At 47.4% G+C, this 18,556-nt stretch overlaps 1 protein-coding gene across 4 annotated transcripts; it reads right to left on the reverse strand.

Annotated features, from left to right (window-relative positions):
* Window positions 1-1,497: 1,497 nt before the first annotated feature.
* On the reverse strand, window positions 1,498-18,459 carry HSDL1 (hydroxysteroid dehydrogenase like 1). Of its 4 annotated transcripts, none has more exons than XM_060289398.1 (6): window positions 18,360-18,459; window positions 11,095-11,153; window positions 7,970-8,154; window positions 6,847-7,292; window positions 6,410-6,637; window positions 1,498-4,320 (listed from the first exon to the last, which is right to left on the reverse strand). In XM_060289398.1, the coding sequence occupies exons 3-6, from the start codon at window positions 8,124-8,126 to the stop codon at window positions 4,222-4,224; spliced, it is 930 nt and encodes a 309-aa protein (XP_060145381.1). In that variant the 5' UTR covers window positions 8,127-8,154; window positions 11,095-11,153; window positions 18,360-18,459; the 3' UTR covers window positions 1,498-4,221. The 4 variants fall into 4 exon arrangements, with proteins under 4 accessions (XP_060145381.1, XP_030719067.1, XP_030719068.1 ...); XM_030863207.2 differs by having other exon boundaries at window positions 7,970-8,195; XM_030863208.2 differs by lacking the exon at window positions 11,095-11,153 and having other exon boundaries at window positions 7,970-8,195; window positions 18,360-18,456.
* Window positions 18,460-18,556: the final 97 nt, after the last annotated feature.

Here is an 18,556-nt window from a genome sequence, read left to right on the forward strand (position 1 = left end):
TGCGTGCCCTGCGTGCGCGCTCTGGACGCCGGGGACCGCGGGGCCGGGCCGGGAGGACAGACGAAGGTCTCGCGAAGTTTGCGGCCCTGGGGCGGGACCGGGTCGGAGTCCGGGTAAAGGACTGTTAGAATGGGCCGGCGAGGGATGCGTAGGGATTTAGGGCAGGAGCTCATGGAACCTGCACTGGCCCGGGCCGGGCTCGGTCCTGCAGAGGACAGCCATGGCGAAACGGCCCCTGAAAGCTTCTACTCCAGCGCTCTCCTCCTGGGGCCTTTTGGTGTCCGGAGCAAGAGCCAGGTTCAGCGCGCGCCCCCTGCAAACCGCTACCCGTTTTACCCGCGCGGCACCTGGGACGCGGGCGGGTGAAGTGCTTGCTCAGGGCGTGAGGATGCGAGTCCTCCCCTGACTCCCACCCTGACCGGCGAGACCCCTGCCCCAAGTCGGTCCGCTCCACTCCTAACCCCTCGCGGCCTCGCCTGGAGCACGGACGCCAAGCGGCTACCCCTTTTGAAGAAACAAGGATTAATGTGTTGAACTCTAGAAGCGCGCCCCCCCCCCCCAAATGTCCGGGTGATTGAGATCACGGGCTGTTTTGTGTCTAAATGTTGAGCCGGTCCACACTTGACATTGGACACAACTGGGGGACTGAAAGCCTGTTTTACGTAACGCTGATGACAAATGATGTGCTATATAGTGAGACAAAACTGCTTGCATCTTGTTTGAACTTTCCACGGCACCATGAAGATACTGCATGGCCCCAATATTAGAAACCACAGCACTGCATCTTCCCTTTAAGAATATTTAACCAAACTCATTTGACATAGTGGCTAAATACAGAATCCCCGACTGGCTTTGTGATCTTCGGCAAGTTGTACCTCAGCTCTTCTGTACCTCACCTTCCTCATCCAAAAAAGAGATATGAATACCTACCTAATAGGATGAGGGTTAAATGAAACATACACATACAGAGCTTGACACACATTCAATAAATGCGGTCGTTACACTAGATCAACTCACACCTGATTAAGTTCTCCCCCCACCCCCGCCCCGCCCCAGGTCGCATCAATGTTAGGAACTTTCAGAGAATTCTTGACCCTCGCACTTGCAGATCCTCAAAATTAAGCACTCCCTGCTGCCACCACGTAAGGTACCTGATCTTAAACTTAACTGTGCTGTTCTACTCAGGGTTCTTTTAACAGCCCTTTAGGTCACTATGCCATTGAATACAAAGCCCAACTGTTAGGAACAGAGGTAGGCTGATAAATTGCAAACATCCTTGTCACGTGATAGTGAAGTCGGAAGCGGGGGAAGAGAGACAGCTGCCAGCTCCTGAAAACCCTAGAAACTGCAGGGGGCCTGGGGCATGACAGGAGGTGGCCTGGAAATTGACCAAGGAAGGCTGAGAGCCCCAGAATCCTGGTCTACCGGTTTTCCACCACTCCAGGTTCTAATAACTTCCTAAACTAACCCTTCACGTATATAATAAAGCATTCACAATTCCATGGGAAGGTAAATCTTTATTAACACTGAGTGCTATTTTAAAGAGTAACAGCCTGAGCCGATACTGAGACAGAGACACAGAGAGACTAGTTTCCCAGGGCAAACAATGTCAACACTGAGAACACCACTTAACCCTCTGGTTCCCAAATGCGCCAAGATTTTAAGTAACTGAGGTTAAAACAAAACAGACTCCTCCAAAGAGCTGTCTCTACTCACTGACTCCCTTTTTCTTCCCACTCTTTCTTGAACCCACTACTTTTCATCCCCACCACGACTTTCATCCCCACCACTCGATGAAAATGGATCATGACAAAAGCACCAGTGACCTCCACATCGCCAATGTCAGTGATCCAAATCAGCCTTCATCTTATTCAACCTATCAGGAGAATGAGAGCAAGAAATCAACTCTGTAGTTTCACAAGATTTATGAGACACGTGGTTACACGCGCAATTTTCTTACTGAGTTACCAGCTTTTAATGAGTTACTATCACAGGTGTTTAGAGATTAATTTTTTGTAACTGTTAAATAACTGTTCCTACGGGGAAAAAATGTGTCTCTCTTTCCAAACAACCAATTTACAAACATATGGAGCAAAACCTCTTCCAAAGGAAGCAGAAGCAACTGCTTTTATTGTTGTTTTCAGGCCACAGACTCTTTCAAAGGTTCTTATTTCCCACATTCTTAATAAGAAACCCCATCTACAGTGGTCCGATTATGACTCTCAAATGAGCTCTGGGAAAGGTAAAACCTAAGGAAGAGTCTTGGTTTTGATCTTTCATGAACTTTGCACCAATCAGCATATTTACATATGTCCTGCCAAGGAGAGAAGTTTAAAACATCACTGACATGGTTTACTTAGTCTCATCATATAACAATGATCCAACACCTAATCTATAAATATAAGACACTGCTGTACCACATAACACCTTAGATATAAATACGGTATTTTTACATCAAGTTGCTGCTTCTTATTATATGTCAATTAAAGTTCAAGTCACTGTGGCATGAAGTCAAATTTTCGCTAGTCTTAATGACCATAAATGGTCGGGTAGGGAAATGCCAAATATGACAAAATAAAGGTTTCCAAGCCAACTTGGAAGCAAAACAGTTCTACGTAGTAGTATCGTAGAAAGGTCAGTTCTACGTAGTATCACTAGTGTGTAAATTTTCACACCTGAAGTTCCTCCTCTTATGTGATGAAGGCCTGATCTGTAAGTTGAAGAGCTCTGAACTGAACTTCTGATCTTGAGTCCAAGTCAGATCTGGAAATACTAAGGCAATGTCACTGGCAAAATTGTGGGCATAACATAAAAGCATGCTTTAGGCCTACTCGTAATGGAATATTATCTCAGGAGAAATTTCATAAAAGTCCTGATTTCAATTTACCGGTTTCTGCATCAATGTTGCAATATTAAACTGTGAATTTCAAATTTGCACATACGATCATATTCGTACAGTGATTTACAACTGTCAAAGCACTACGTATGTGATTCTCAAAAATGTCTGGCTTTACAGGACCTGAACCAAAAAGACTTCACAGTAGGTTTCAGTGCAAACCCGTATTGTGGTGGATTGTGCGTAATTATCTTCATACCAATAGAAGTATTCACTGTAACGCATAAATCCATTACACGAACCAAGAATGAGCTTCTAACTTATTTCAACAGACACAATATGTCATATCACACACACATAATCTGTCCATATTTTAACTACTATTCTATAAATCTTTGATGTTTACACCAATAATGCCACTGGAATGGACTAATATTACATAGCAAAGTGTTTGACAAGGTAAAACAAGCTCTAAAGGGCTAAATTTGTTATAAAATGGGTCATAGGCTGAGAAGTCATTACTCATCCACAGTAATTATAAATCAGAGGATGACTGAGGGTCAATTACTACATGTCCAAATCTAGGAATGAATTAACTCCTTAGTAGATTAAAAAAAACAGAATGTCGTAAGTAATATTATACTTGGCAAATCTATAGCACAAAATTGGGTAGCCTTGTTTAGTATGAAAAGGAAAAATCTAGAATTTTAATACCCTTAAGATTCCACATTAAGCCATCTTGACGAGAAATCTTTCTTAAAGTAACTTACCCATACATAAAGTTGCCTAGATGCACACAACATACACACGTATATGGTTCTCTAACGAAGCATCAGCTGAAGAGCAGCATTTCATACACAGAGAGCCGAACAACTAGAGTTACACAATATAATACAGAGTTCCACTAATTATACCAGCAATCTGACCTAGAAAACAACACTTTTAAATAGTTTTTCCTGATGAACATTTGAAAACCAATACTATAATTCATCTACTGAAATAATTTCCCTTAAGAAACAACACGCGAAACTGTAAGAGCTGACAAGTCACATCATATTTCAATATCAGACTGCGAGTAGCTCTTAGAACAACATAAATCACACAGCTTTCGAACAGCTTAAAAAAAAAAAAAAAAAGCATCAAAATTTAGGTTGCCTCATGGTTCTTGTGTGGTGGTCGTTGTTTACTCTGTGCCTTCCAAGCGGCCCTTGAGGCTTTTCCACAGCATTCTTAAAAGTGTTATGTTTATTTTGCAAACGATGAGTCAACAGTATGCTAAATGATCAGTAGAAAGAAAATGCAGAAGATAAATTACATGTGTTCTTCCAAATGTAGAATGCTGCAGGTTCCCCGAGTTGGCAACACTTCCCAACCATCAGCCAGCTTCACGCTTTGCAGGATAAGGCCTCCTTACGTAGGGAACGATTGAGAATATTTGCTCCCCACACCCAGAGCCATTCAGGCATATACTGTGCAAAAAGAAACTAAAAATGAAAGAGAAAAAGACTGTAAGGTTAGAACCCAAAGTCATCGACAACAGAACGCACAGATCAGCAATCGTTTAAACCAACAAACATCACCAATCCCATTAAATACAAAAAAGGGAAAAACCTTAGGTGCTACTGCACTGAGCACCTACTTTTGTATAAGACCGTATGCTAGACTCTCTGGGGAACAGAAATGTGATCACCGCCCACCCGCCCCCTTTCTCTAATGAGGCGGGACAGACCTACACGCAGTGATACGATTTCATCTTTACTTAATGTGACATGAATAGTATGGAATGTGGATAAGAATTACAAATCAGCCCAGGAATAAAAGGCAGGTGAAAGAGAAAACTGCATACGTGCTTAGTACTGTGTGAGAAAACTGGGGACTGAGGGGCAGAGTGGTGCTAAGTTAAACAAACGCACTGAGTCAAAAACACCAGGACCCTGAGAGAGTGTCTTGAGGTGTGATGTGGAAGCCTCGGGGATACAGGGAGGATGTCCGCTGATGCTGCTCTGCTCCAGGGGGTCTCCAGGGCCACGTCCCCACAGGGGACATTCGGCAAGGTTCAGAAACAGTATTAGCTGTCACAAGTGGGGTGGTGGTGCTACCGGCATCTCGTGGGCAGAGGTCCAGGACGCTGTGAGCATCGTACAGCGCACAGGAAGGTCCCACAACAAGGAACGAACCAACCTCTACGCCACTAGTGCTCAGGTGGAGAAGCCCTGCGCAACACTGACGGATCTGTCCGAGACCGAGCAAAAGTTTAACACCTTGTGTGTGAAGGAGGGGAGATGATGGGCCCCTGGCAGGTGCTGATGTTCTAGCCTTGACCAGAGGTGTAATAATACAGGTCACTCCTTAAGAAACAGACCCAGGTCACTCTGCTATTCCAGGAACCACAGTGAACAAGGAGGGGGTCCCAGCACGATGAACTGTGGGGTGAGGGTCCCAGAGGTGCAGGTGTTCCCAGCAGGTTCCACAGAAGCTTCAGCTTAGCCACCTTGGAGACAAGGGTCCCGTGTTTGGCCTGGAGCCGTAAGTAACTACCTGTGAAAATGACCAAGGTCTCTTTGGACCTCTTTAAAGAGTCAGGATTTCATGGAAAAAAATACCCAAATACTCCTCCTTGGGGCCACTGTCCTAAAGCAAAAGGCTCTAAAATCCAAGGAGATGAAAGAAGGCAATATATGGTCCCTTAGGAGGACTCTGTAAGGAGGGTCACACTGAAACATGGGGGCGCCTGACACAGGCTAGGTAATCGGATGCCCCTCCAAAGGGCATTTTATTTTCAGTGTTTATTGAGTGGAGAGTGAAGCAGCATCTAGAAATCTGTTTGTTTTAAATCTCCTCTCATGACCTCTTGTCCACTACAGGGGGGACCAGCATCAAGATGGATTCTGCCCGTTTCCTAAGGACGGGCAGGCGGAGACTCATTGGCTTGTCCCAGGGAGGTTTCAGCACACTGGGCAGTGGGAGGGAAAGAGCTAATGGAAGAGGAGAGAATTTCATCCTCTGGGTACTGACGGATCAGCTCCGGAGGCTGACTCATCCGCCTGTTGAGATAACAGCAGTAACAGGAAAGGGATGCCAAGTGTCCAGGCACCGGGAACTGCGGAAAAGCCGGGGTGGGGGGGGTCTGGTTCTGCAAGGCTCTGGGCGCCTTCGGGGATCCTGACCCGTGTGTCCAGGCCTGCTCCTGACCAATGTGATACAGAGTAGCCTCCCCGGGGACCCGGCTCAGTAGGACTTGGGAACAACGAGCTGAGGGGAGGACGTCCACAGCGAGGGTACACATCCAGCTCATCGGAAAAGTGCACAGTGCTGAAAACACAAATGCCATGCGCTCCCCAGAGACTGAGACAGGCGGGACTTAAAAAGGTAAGAAACAAACGGGAATGGAGAAGATGGAAAGGAACTCAAAGAACGTGAGCTGGATCCTTAAACCGGAGCACTCTAAGGTTGAGAACCAGAATTCACAATCCTCATCTTTCAGCATCATGCTTCAATCAGATTCCCAAATGTCATTTTAAAAAGGTTTAGGATGCATTAACCTAATTACGAGAGCTGAGCGCACACTGTTACCTGGATGGAATGGGACCAGTATCCTGTGGTCCTTTTTGAAATGCCAAGGGTAGAAACAGCATGATGTGCGTACACTTGTGGCGAAGGCACCAACCACGGGCACTTGTGCAGAAAGCTGCCAGGGGTGGACACGTTGGTAGCTACGTAGAACGGGATTAGACTCTGTACGAAAATTCCTTTGGAAGCATATTCATACTGCAATGCTCTGCTGAAGTGGTCTAAGTAAGCCTGTTGAAACAGGAGGGGAAAAGACCTAATTTTTCAGGAACTCGGAAGAAATTCAGGAGAAAAAAAAGACTTAATGGTCATTTCAGGGAAAAAAAATACAGCACAAGCAAACACGAGCTGCTGACAAAGAGCTCAACAAACTGGACCAAACCATCGTGATAAACATTGTCCTGCATGGTGATTTCACTTTCCAACTGGGGACGCGTTACCTTAGACGCAGAAAACGCCGCCAGCTGCGGGGTTGGCTTGCAGCAGGAGCCGGAGGAGATGGTGACGATGGCCCCTTTCTTCCTCTCCACCATCCCGGGTAACACTATGTGCACCATCAGACTGGCGGCGGCAACGTTCACGTTGACGATGTCCCAGAGCGTGTCCTCCGAGACCTGTGTGAAGTACTGCGGGTAGGGGTAGAACACGCCCACGTTGTTCACCAGGATGCCAACGTCTCTGTCCTTCAGGGCTTCCCGAATCAGGCCGTAGATCTCGCGGCCATTGCTGAAGTCCGCGACAATGACGTCAGTCTCCACTTTGTAGGTGTCAGCTATGTCTTTAGCGACCGTCTGCAGCTTCTCTTGGTTCCGACTGATCAGGACGATGTTGAGCCCACGGCTGGCCAACTCCTCTGCGTAGGCCCTTCCGATCCCATCTGTTGCGCCTACAGTACAAGCGGGGACAAGAGAGCAAACTCGTTTCTCAGTGTGACCTTTAAAATGGACTTTAAATACACTGTGTCCGGGTTTAATCAGAGAAGGATTCACAGTAGAAATAAACCGAGTTCTGTAAGTGATCAGTCAAGCACAAGGTCAAATCCATGACACAAGCTAGTCAAATACTCGCCCAGACACTCTGACAGGCAGAGGAAGAGCTGTTTTACATTCACCAAGTTGACTGTGAGACTCAGTGGGAAACTGTTTTCAAACTCTCATCTGGCTTGAATGAGTGCCAGGGGGTACTTTCCTGGGAAACAATGGTAAATTAAGATGAAATTTAAAATCAGGGAAGTGTTTCTGAAAGTGGTACCAGTTTGTAAGGACACTTTGAAAACAGAGAGCAAAAAGGAAAAGCAAAGGCTAGGAAGGTGGGGCTGGAGCTGGACTGGGAACAGGAGGGGCAGAATGAGAAGCACAGAAATCACAGGGAAATTCTTCCAGGACGAGGGCGGTAAGAAATGCGCACATAATCGTAACAGAGTAGTTTTATTTTTTTATCCCATGAAAACATTACATCAAATTCAGTAACTCCAGGAATGATGCATCCAACCTAAAACACAGATTAAACAGGAAAGATGATTTCATTTTTAGATTAGGCAAGAACTGAAAACTCATCTCTTACCACTCACGACTGCCCATCTTCCATACTGCTTGATCAGGTCTGCTCTGCTCACCAGGCGCGGGATGAAATGCAGCCTGATGAGGCTGTAGAAGTCACAGACGACGGTGATGCTCTTTCTGGCCGTGTACCAGGCTCCAACCAAGGCGAGGGCTTCCATGTAGCAGTTGCAGGACCTGGCGATTTCCCTGTACAAGAGGTAGAAGCTGTCGACGGCAGCCATGGCAGCCTGCAAGGGAGGGCAGCGAGAGAGAGGTGGCCTCTGCTTAGTAAGTTAAAGGAACATGCACAGTGCGCGGGAAGAAAGGAATCCGAGGACATCAGAGCTTAACAATTTTGCATTCAATAACAGTAACCGTTCAGATGCACATAGCCCATGGATCCAGACAACTTATGATCTCATTATTTAACATCTGTAGCTTATAAAGTTCTTTCCTTCCAAGAAGATTAGTCAACATAGTTATCAAGAGTTACCAAATTCCTACTAAAATCCAGGCACTGCGGCGCTAAATGTTGTGGCTACGGGGATAAACACAACATGCCCTATGCCAGAAAAAGCTCCTGGTCCAGCACAGCGGCAGACACAGAGCTTTTAATTCACGTAACAGCTGAGAGGTATGTTTCTTTCTTTTACTGAATTTATATGTATTCAAAACCGGCAAGCGCGGAGGGCCTACTATCCCTGGAGAGACAGAGGAGAAGAAACAGAGGCAATATTAAGACAGGGCCTTGGCCTCAAAGACCTTACAACCCATTTGTGACAAAACTAAGCTCTAATAAACTTTAACATCAAATAAACATAAATTAGATTATGTATAAATAATATTCATAAATGTATATTTAAAAAGAGATACTCCCCAAACTTGAAGAATTGTTTTCTCAAACGATACTGCATAAGCACGCTCCACTGTGCTGATGTCACTGGCACACCACTACCTTTCCCTGGCCCCTTAACGTTTGGGGAAAGAAAAGCCCAATTCAATTCTTGTGAGTATTCACACAGCAAGCATCGCGACGCACCTATTATGTGCCATGTACCGTGACAGATGCTACGGACTCAAAGATGAAGTAAATAACTACCTAGAAGAAGAGACGAACATTTAACAAAACAACTTTAAATGCCATACGAACTGGTGTATGTACGCCTGTGCTCAGAAAGGAAGAGAAAGCCCGGGCACGACCAAGGCTGATGAACTTCATCCTGGACTAGACCCAGGAAGCCACTGAGGCCTGAGCCAACTGTGTGCTATCAAGTGAGGGTCAAACATCAAGAAGATCAGAACAGACCACAATTAAATTCCAGGGAGCTCTGATATGCACAAACACAAGGATACAGCATTTATTGTATATTAATAAAAGAAAATAGATTTAAGCCAAACAAACATTTATATAAAACTTCTGGAAGTGGCCCCTTTCATAGAAACTGCATTAGAATAGGGAAAAAATAAATCCTGAAACTAAGAAAAATCCCTGACAATAGCAGCAAAAGTTGGCATAAGCTTAAGGAAGAATAAGTGAATTCCTTCCCACTCGACCGCAATGCAATTTGAGCTCAACCAAGGTTTGCAGCGTGGAGAAAACAAGTTAACCTCTGGAATGGAACACAATGTAAGAATGATATCACACTGTGGTAACAGGCACATAAAATAACGAAAAAACTACTGAATATAAATATGTATACATCGATATCTATGTGTGTGTTGAGTATGCACCTGAGTGTGCAGCCCAAATTACAAACCAACAAAACATACAAAAGAAATATGACAGAAAACTGAAAGAAATAGGCAGCAGGATTCCTAAATGCCTCACAATGAGGATGTAACCCCTCAAACGTTAAAATTTCCACTCCTACTGTAAATCTAAATGGGTGTGGCGCTAAGTAAGTTAAAGAAACGCCCTTCTCAAATAGCAATACAGGGAATGACCGAAGGGGCCACCTTACTTCCAGTAAGTAAAGTGCTGTACACTTTGGGGTTCTGTTCAGAGAAACTTACCTCCTACGACAAGGATGCCAAGATTGGTCAAGAAAAGAAAACATTATAAACTTGATTAAGCACACAAACCAATTACTTAATAAGATAAAAACAATTACATGCTCCTCTGGGGTAATGCTTCTTCATGCACCACACTGGCTGAGATTCCCTAAAACATGAACTGTCAAGATCAATGCAGTCTGGGCTGAAGATGCTTTCTTTTTCTGGTCCGTCCGCCCCACTAAGGCCGTACGCTCCGGGCACTGCTCCAAATCCTCTGAAAGACGCTCACAGTCACGGTCATCCACCTTAAACGTGTTCACCCCTTTTCTGCTGTGCATGAGCGCCTCTCAAAGCTTCCGGATGCTAGCGATGAGGTAGTGACGTGTCACCCCCTCCAAGGGTCCCCGCTGCTGCACCAGCTCAACACACGGCCCCCTCCTGAGGAGGCAGGCGCCGGCCGCAGAGGCCCCTGCCGGGCACTGAGCACACTCACACTGGCTGCCGTCCCCGAATGGCGCTAATTCGATTCCCAGAGCAACAGCCAAAACATTAGCTTCTTACAAGGAAGAACTTTATAAAAACTGAGAATCCAAACCCAACCACCCTAAGTTAGGAGTTCCTGAGATAACTTTTTAAAGTGGACACGTGCCTTTTGTCATAATTAATCAAATACTAGGCCATGAAGAAAGCAAATGTGAAACATAATACTTGTATGCACCAGTACTTTTCAAACAAAATGTGATAAAATTCGAAATAACAAAACTATGACCAAGAAACTAGATACTTGGAACATTAAATCTATTCTTCAAAATAACAGGTGGGCATACATCTAAAATGTTAAAACAGTGTTTTCAATGAAAAACTGAAAACCATGTATCAAGGACTAATGGATCGTAGCCAAAGAAATACTTGTGAGAAAATGAATTGCAGGAGTGTCTGTAATAGGGTTCCAGTTAAAAAGGTCAGGTATGCCTCAGAGAATGACTCATCCCAAGGGGAAGCTGTGTAAAGGGAACTTCAACCCTCTCAAACATCATTTTTTTCAAGAATTGAACATCTCAGAAGGAAAAACTTCAGCAAAAGAAGCCTGACTGCGACCGAGTTCCCCGATTTTTCTGCTCAAGTCATTAAGTACCCGTGGTTTCCTCTTACCTCCTCTGCCAGCCCTGGGCCTTCAGGAATACACTGCTCTGTCTTCTCTTCAGGACAAGCTGTGAACAAAAACCAACAGGAAACAAATGCCTCTCCTTCACAGCTCAGCTGGGATAAGTTTATATAAAACTACGACCAAAGCGTTTTAAAAGTTAAGGAAACGGAACAACTCTCGTGCCGTGATTCCCTGCGCAGGCAGCGACACATCCCCTGGTCTGGGAAAAAGGCAGGCGCCGCCAGTGCCCGTCTGGTGGAAGGCTGGGCTGGGAGGCATCCCGGCTCCTGCACCTTGTTCCTTAAGGAACATTTCGTCACACAGGACAAAATCTGTCCAGACAGCTTGGAGGGAGACCCAGGACGGCAAGCATACGCCCTGCCCCCGACCTGTCCCGGGCATCTGCTGGGCTTCCCCGGACCTCATCCTCCTCTCTGCAAACCACTGTGCTCGCTCCAGCCACAGAGCACTAGACCCTCCGCTCGGCCGCAGCACCTGTTCCACACTCCAGGCAGATCCCGGCTGCCCACCTGAGCACGTGGGTCCTGGGCTGGCGGCAACAGCAGGGAGGAATGGCCCCTTCCAGCCTGCCTGGGGCCGGGGGCTTACGGATACGGAGACGGAAGGAAACGCCAGTGCCACCTTTCCCCTCTCCCTCCGCCCTAGACACCGCCTGGTGCCTGTTTCGGTTTTGAAACCCCCCACCCAAGGCTGCGTTCCCTGGGGGGCCGCATCTCCCCACACACCCCTCCAGCACCTCACACAACCCGTGGCGCGGACGGACAGGAGCGCCCAGACCAGCTGCTGCATGAAATCGCACCACCCAGCCTAGCTCAGCTCAGTCCCGTCCCGCGGGGAGGGGACCACCAACACCTGCGATCCTTTACAAAGAGAAACCCCTCGTGGGCAAGGCCCCCAGCGTCGTCCTGCGCAGGCCCAGCAGGAGCTGTACAGGCATCGGAGGGGAGCAGAGACCAGCGGTGCCAGGGCCTCCAACCCCGCTTCTCAACTCCACCCACTGGATACCCTGGCACCACCAGTCAGGGGCGACCGTCACGGTATTTTAAATTGCAATTCCGTCACAGACAGCTACCTTACACGTTGATTATCATTGCTGGATTTTATTTTTAATCGCGGATCATCAGAGGGCTGACGGCATTCTAGGTCTGAGATGCATCTCATCGTTCCCCAGAGGCAGCTCAACGTGGACAGACTTGACTCACGCCAACCAAACTCACAAAAGACTGATAAATTCAAAAGCCAATTTAGTTATGAATAATAAATGATGCAGCCAAGAAGTCTAAACACGCACGGTCACTAGGCTGTAGGAAAGTCTACAAACTACTAGAACAGCAATGAAGAAAGCAGTAAGTGTGGGACGCCGAGGACCCGTGCTGGGTCTCTCAACAGAGCGATTCCCCAGGGAGGAGGGCAGGGGCGAGACGTGCCCAGGAACAGCCCAGCCTGCCGGGAAATGGTGACAACAGCAACGAGCTCACAGCACGGGATGCGCACCCAGGGGTGGAAACAGGGCCGGGAGGGGAGCCCAGGCTGTGAGATGCCTTTATGCCACACAGAAACGTTGGGCCAAAGGCAGGAGCTCATCAAGTTTAGCGCAAAAGGCAGCTGGCGGCGGTGGAGGGGCAGTGGCCTTGCGGGCAGGAAGTCAGGCGGCCTGGGCCCTGGTCCATCCAGACGGGGACGAAGCAAAGCTAGACGGAGAGCACGCAGCTTTGTGACCGACTCCCTGCCGCTCCTCAGACACACCAGATATTTTCACCCATTTGCTCACACCTCGATGGACCATAAATGGCAAAGGACTGGAAATTCTACATGCCCGACATCCTCTTAATCCTCTCCCCATCGGTAAGTAGCTGATGGAAAATAATGTCTTTCTAATGGAGGAAGAAATCAGGACTCCCCCCAAAGCCATTCAGTTCTAGGAAAGCTCGTGGAAGCAGTTTTAAAGGGGTTTCCTACACACTTAGGTCGAGAAGCCTACCAAGGCACGCACAGATAGCAGGCTGCTCTTCACTTGCTTTGGGGCTTTGACTAGTTCATTGTTCTGTGGATAGGTACTAGTCTAAAACCTAGAGAAATCCATTACTTAGAAAGCAACACTGAAACACAGTAAAATCCTGGTCCCTGTACACCCTACCTGTACAAGTTATTATAAAGCTTTGTTTTCTTGCCTCTACGGAAACTAAGACATCAGCGAACAACAGAGGCAAACAGTCAGAACTGTCCCCGAAATAGGAAACGCAGTGCAATTCCCTACTGTCTTCTAGGCATTTTCTACTTCTCCAGGGCAATACTCATCAGGGCTAAAGGACCCTTAGGTAAGCTACGGAGTCTGAGTGATTATGACGTGTCAGGGTAGACGCACCCTCGGCAGAAATGGCACCACTGGCCAGTGACGCTGATACACGGGAGGCTCCGCACGTGCCGGAGTAGGGGGCACATGGGGTCTCCGTACCTTCCTATCGAGTTTATTATAAACCCAAAACTGCTCCAAAAGAGCCTAAAAAACCCCTTTGAGGTAACATCACAACTATGAAGGCATCATGGGAAAACTATAGTCGAGACTCCAGGAGCAAAGTCACGTCTTCAAAGCGCGGCTGCTGTGCCTGTAACATTATCCTGACCTACAGTTTAGCTGACTCGACATCACCGTGAAAAAGGCGATCAGACCTAATACAAAACCCTTCGGGAATCAAAGAGCTCTGGGAGCAGTGTCTTGGCTGAAACACAGGCATCCCCAGGCTATCCAAATGAATGCTACCTGGGGGTGATGCTACAAGAACATAAGACAGATTGTCCAAAATGTTTTCAAAGAAAATAAAGCAAGTATGATGGAAAAAAGACAATTAAAACACCACCAAACAAAAGGTAGTGGGGTGGGTAGATAATGGCCCTCCCATATGCCCACACCCTAATCCTCAAAACTCATAAACATGTCACCTCGTGTAGCAAGGGGACTTTGAAGATTAAGGATCTTGAGATGGGGAGAAGATCCTGCATTATCCAGGTGGGTCCAACGTGATCACACGTGTCCTTATTAGATGGAGGCAGAAGGGTCAGAATCAGAGAAGGAGTTGTGACAAAGAAGCAGAGGTCAGAGAGCACGAGGGAGATTTGAAGACCAGAGGCTGCTGGACTGAAGATGCAGAGAGGGGTCACAGGTCAAGGAAGGCAGGCACCTCCAGAATCTGACAAAGGCCAGGATACGGACTCTCCCCAGAGCCTCCCCGAGCGACACAACCGTGCTGACACCCTGGCTTTAGTCCAGTGGGACTGACTTGAGACTTCTGACCTCCAGAACTGTAAGAGAATAACTATGCCTTGTTTTAAGGCACTGAGCTTGTAGCACTTTGTTACAGCAGTCATAGGAAATTAAGATGGAGGGACGGACAGACTGCCAGTCTAGTTTTTAAGACAGTATAGAGACAAGTTGCAAATCCTGAAACATCCCTCAAACCAAAACCTTCCAGTGTATTCAGGAAGCAGAAAGTATCCTCAGAGGCTCCTCAGATCTTCGACTGGCTGAGGCCGTCCTCACCACCCCCGTCAACAGCCGGCACTTTCCAGTAAGGCTGCAGGGTTAGGACTTTAAACCTTTTTTTAATAGAAATCTCACTTCACTCAGACCCTTGCTCTCAGCACTCCCATCCTGTCTCTCCTCGCAAGCCCAGCTCAAGTCCCATCCCTTCTCCCCAGCTCAGTCCCAGGACCCGCAGACAAGCACCACGACACGCCAGCCCTGGGGATGGACCCATGGACGGGAGGCCCACGCCCCTCTTCCTTTCCCTTCCCAGGTCTCCACACCCACCAGCATGAGTTCCCCTCCGTCTCTCTCCCCCACGTGACACTTAAACACTTAAACAGAATGCGGAGCAGTGCAGTAACTGGACTCTATCTTGGTTCCTCAACTAGAACACAGGCCTCTCGAGGGCAGGAAATATATCTAAAACTAATTTTTCTGTAATTTAAGAAAACTGGAAAATGTACACAAAAGTTGTAAAACCTATTATGCACAGTTCAAAGAGTAATGAACAAAACACCCGCACAGACACCCTACTTCACAAATCAAAGCAGTCTTGGAAGCCCCGATGCTTCCTCCCTGGTCACATCCCCTTCTGCCACCTGGGGTCGGGGGGCGGGTAATCAATCTCCTAAATTCTGATGTAATATTCCCTTTTTTTTTTTTTTAATAGTTGTACTATTACTGCAGCGTGGATTCTGAAATATTCCGTTTTCCCTGGTTCTGACCTTTACATAAAGGAATCAAACCCCTTCGGTATGCTTTGGTGCCTTCTTTCACTCAGCGCTGTCTTTGAGACTCACCCACGCCTCCGTAGCTGTAGGCCATATACTCTCACTGCCACGCTACCTCACGGTACAGACACACAATGCATATAACCATTCTACTGCTGATGGGTTGTTCTCGTTGGTTTTCACTTTACAATTATGAACGGCACTGCCATGAACCTTCTCGTGCATGTCTCCTAGGCACGTGTACAAGAGTTCCTCAAAGGGATAGGCCTATGAGTCGAACTGCTGGGCCACAGGGCATCCAGGCATACAGCGAGATGTTGCCAAAGCGGCTGCACCGATTTACACGCCCACCAGCAGCAAGTGTGAGCGCATGCTGTCTCCTCTCGATGGCTGGCAACGTCCACCAGTTCACTTCCTGCCAAAGGCTGGCTGTGAAATGGGATCTCACCATGGTTTTCACTGGCATTTCCTGACTACTAATAAGGCTGACTGGCACTCCTTTGATGTTTATGTGCTGTTTGTGTTTTCTCATCTATGAAATGCCTGTTCCTAGCTTTTGACGTGTTGTCTTCTTTTTCTTTCAGAGTTATAAGAATTCTTTCCATATTGTAGATACTAGTTCTCTGTATGCTTTGTCTCTTTATAGTGACTTTGATGAACTGAATGTCTTAATATTAATGTAGTCAAATTTATCTATCTTCTCCCCGCATGGTTTGTGCTTGTCATGTTTTATTTCAGAAATTCCATCCTAGTCCCAAGTCATAAAGATATTTTCCCATATTATTTTCCAAAATTTTTTTTACAGTTTTGTTTTTCAGATTTAACTCTTTAATCCTCCCACAGCCTTGTGATGGTGTGAGGCTGGGATCACATCCATCTTTACTATTCCTCCTCAGCACCTGGCATGGTGCCAGGTATATGACATTTATTTAACAAACAGAAGCAAATAATGCTTTGTGTTCAAAGTTCAAACTTCCCTCTCGGGGAGAGAAAACTTGAGAAGCTTCTCAAACTTTGCATCAGCACTTTGACGAAGTTATTATTGGTGTATCATGACTTTCTGGAATTTCCTTACCTTCCTTTGCCAAGTTTCAGTATACCACTACCATGAATTGCATGGAAAGAGCAGAACACGGGAGTTCTCATCCAAGATCCGATAACCCTCAGGTTCAGGTCTCCCTTTGTGCAGTGGGAATTAAAATAATAATAGCATCTTCTCCTAGATATAGACCCAAGATAACCGAAGACTTAGGCTCACACAAAAACTTGTACAGCTGTGTTCATAGCAGCATTATTCACGAGCTAAAAAGTGGAAACAACCCAAATGTCCAACAACAGAGGAATGGATAAACAAAATGTGGTCTATCCACAAAATGGAATACTATTCAGCAATAAAAAGAATGAAGTATGGATACATGCTATGCCATGGACAAACCTTGAGAACAGTATGCTGAGCAAAAGAAGCCAGACAAAAGGAGACACATCATGGGATTCTACGTATATGAAATGTCCAGAAAAGGCAAATCCAGAGACAGAAAGTAGATTAGGGCTGCCACAGGGGGAGTGGGAAATGGGGAGCGACTGCTAATGGGGTGGGATTTCTTTGGGGGATGATAAGAATGTTCTGGAATTAAATAGTGGTGAGGACTGTACACCATGAATATGCTGCTATGAGCAGTACATGTTTAAATGGCTAAAATGGTGAATTTTATGTTATGTGAATTTTATCTCAAAAAGAAAAAATCTGCTAAAAAAAATACCAATTTGTTGAACTCTATGCCCCTGGAACATTACTGTAGTGATTATAACCACAGACTTTGAATATAGACATCCTGGATTCGAATCCACGCTCCCCATATAAGAGCTGTGTGTCTTGGGTGAAGGTGACATTACTTCACCTGAGCTTTCCTTACATCACCTGTAAACACGGGGCTAATAGCTCCTGCCTAAGATTATAATGAGAATTAAAGTAGATCATATGTAAAAAGCACTCAGAACAGAGCCCAGAACATAACTGCTCCATAAACTTTGGCTATTAGCCACTATAGTTCAGTGTTCAACGTTAGCTCTTGTCTATTTGTAGTGCTCAGGGTTAAAACTGAGAGCTGGCTTTATGCAAAAGACTCCACTAAGTGCTTTATTCCCATCATTGTACTTGCCCTCTCATCAACCTTACGAGGCAGAGTTTTAATCGTTCCCAGTTTACAGACGGGGAAACTGAGGCTTGCCGAGGTAAAGTGAAGAATTGGGCTGTGGGAATTCAGATCAAGGTCTACCAAAGTCCTGAGCCCTGGCTGGCGACGCCCACTGTAAGACCCCCAGGCAGGCATCTTGCTAGCATCACCGAGAGGGCCGCTGACTTTGGCTTCAAGCGCCGGTCTGTGTCTGGGCTGCACGTTCATTGGGAACAGCGACAGCCTCCCTGGTCTCCAGAACCCTTCCCCTCCAGCACCGGGCAGGGCCGAACAAATGACCGCCGCTGGGGAACTGGTGGGGCCCTTTCTCCAAGAGCTCCCTTATTCTGAATTACTTCTACTTCAGAACAAAGACGACGACAACGAATCCCACTCAGACCAAGTCCTTTGGAAACGACAATAAAGCACAAAGGGGTGATCTTCAGAGCCTCGTGCGGAGCACCTGGGTCAGGTCTGGGAAAGAGTGGGACCCGCGCTCGGGGTGGCTGGGGCCCCAGGTCGGCCGGGTCCTGGGGGAGGGGCGGGCCCAGAAAAGGGAGTCCTGTGTGGGTGCAACGCCGGGATGGAGCTGTGGAAGGGGCGCTCTTGGGGGACACTCTGGAAGGAGGGAAGCTGGGGGCGGGGTCCGAGGAAAGGGAGGGACGAAAGGGTCCGGGAGGCCTGGGTGTCTCGGCGCTGAGGGCACTAGTCCAGGGGGGCGTGGTGGGGCGCAGAAGGAGGCGCCGGGCCGAAGTCCCAGTGGGCGCCGAGGGAAACCAGGAGGGTCTGGGGCCCAGGGCCTGGCGTGGGGGGCGCGGTACCTGCAAGGGCGACGCAGTCTCGGAGCCGGTCCCACCAAAGACGCTCGGCCACCACCCCGTCGCCGCCGCCGCAGCTACAACGGGCCGCGCCCCCACGTGACCCGCGCACGCGCTGTGGGCGGGGCCGTTGCGGGACCCGCCCCCCGGCCTCCCGAGTGTGCGTGCGCAGTGGTTGCCGTGGGGACCAGGGGAGCGTA

The sequence above is a fragment of the Globicephala melas genome, chromosome 19 (assembly GCF_963455315.2).
Source record: "Globicephala melas chromosome 19, mGloMel1.2, whole genome shotgun sequence".
Classification (NCBI taxonomy): domain Eukaryota; kingdom Metazoa; phylum Chordata; class Mammalia; order Artiodactyla; family Delphinidae; genus Globicephala; species Globicephala melas.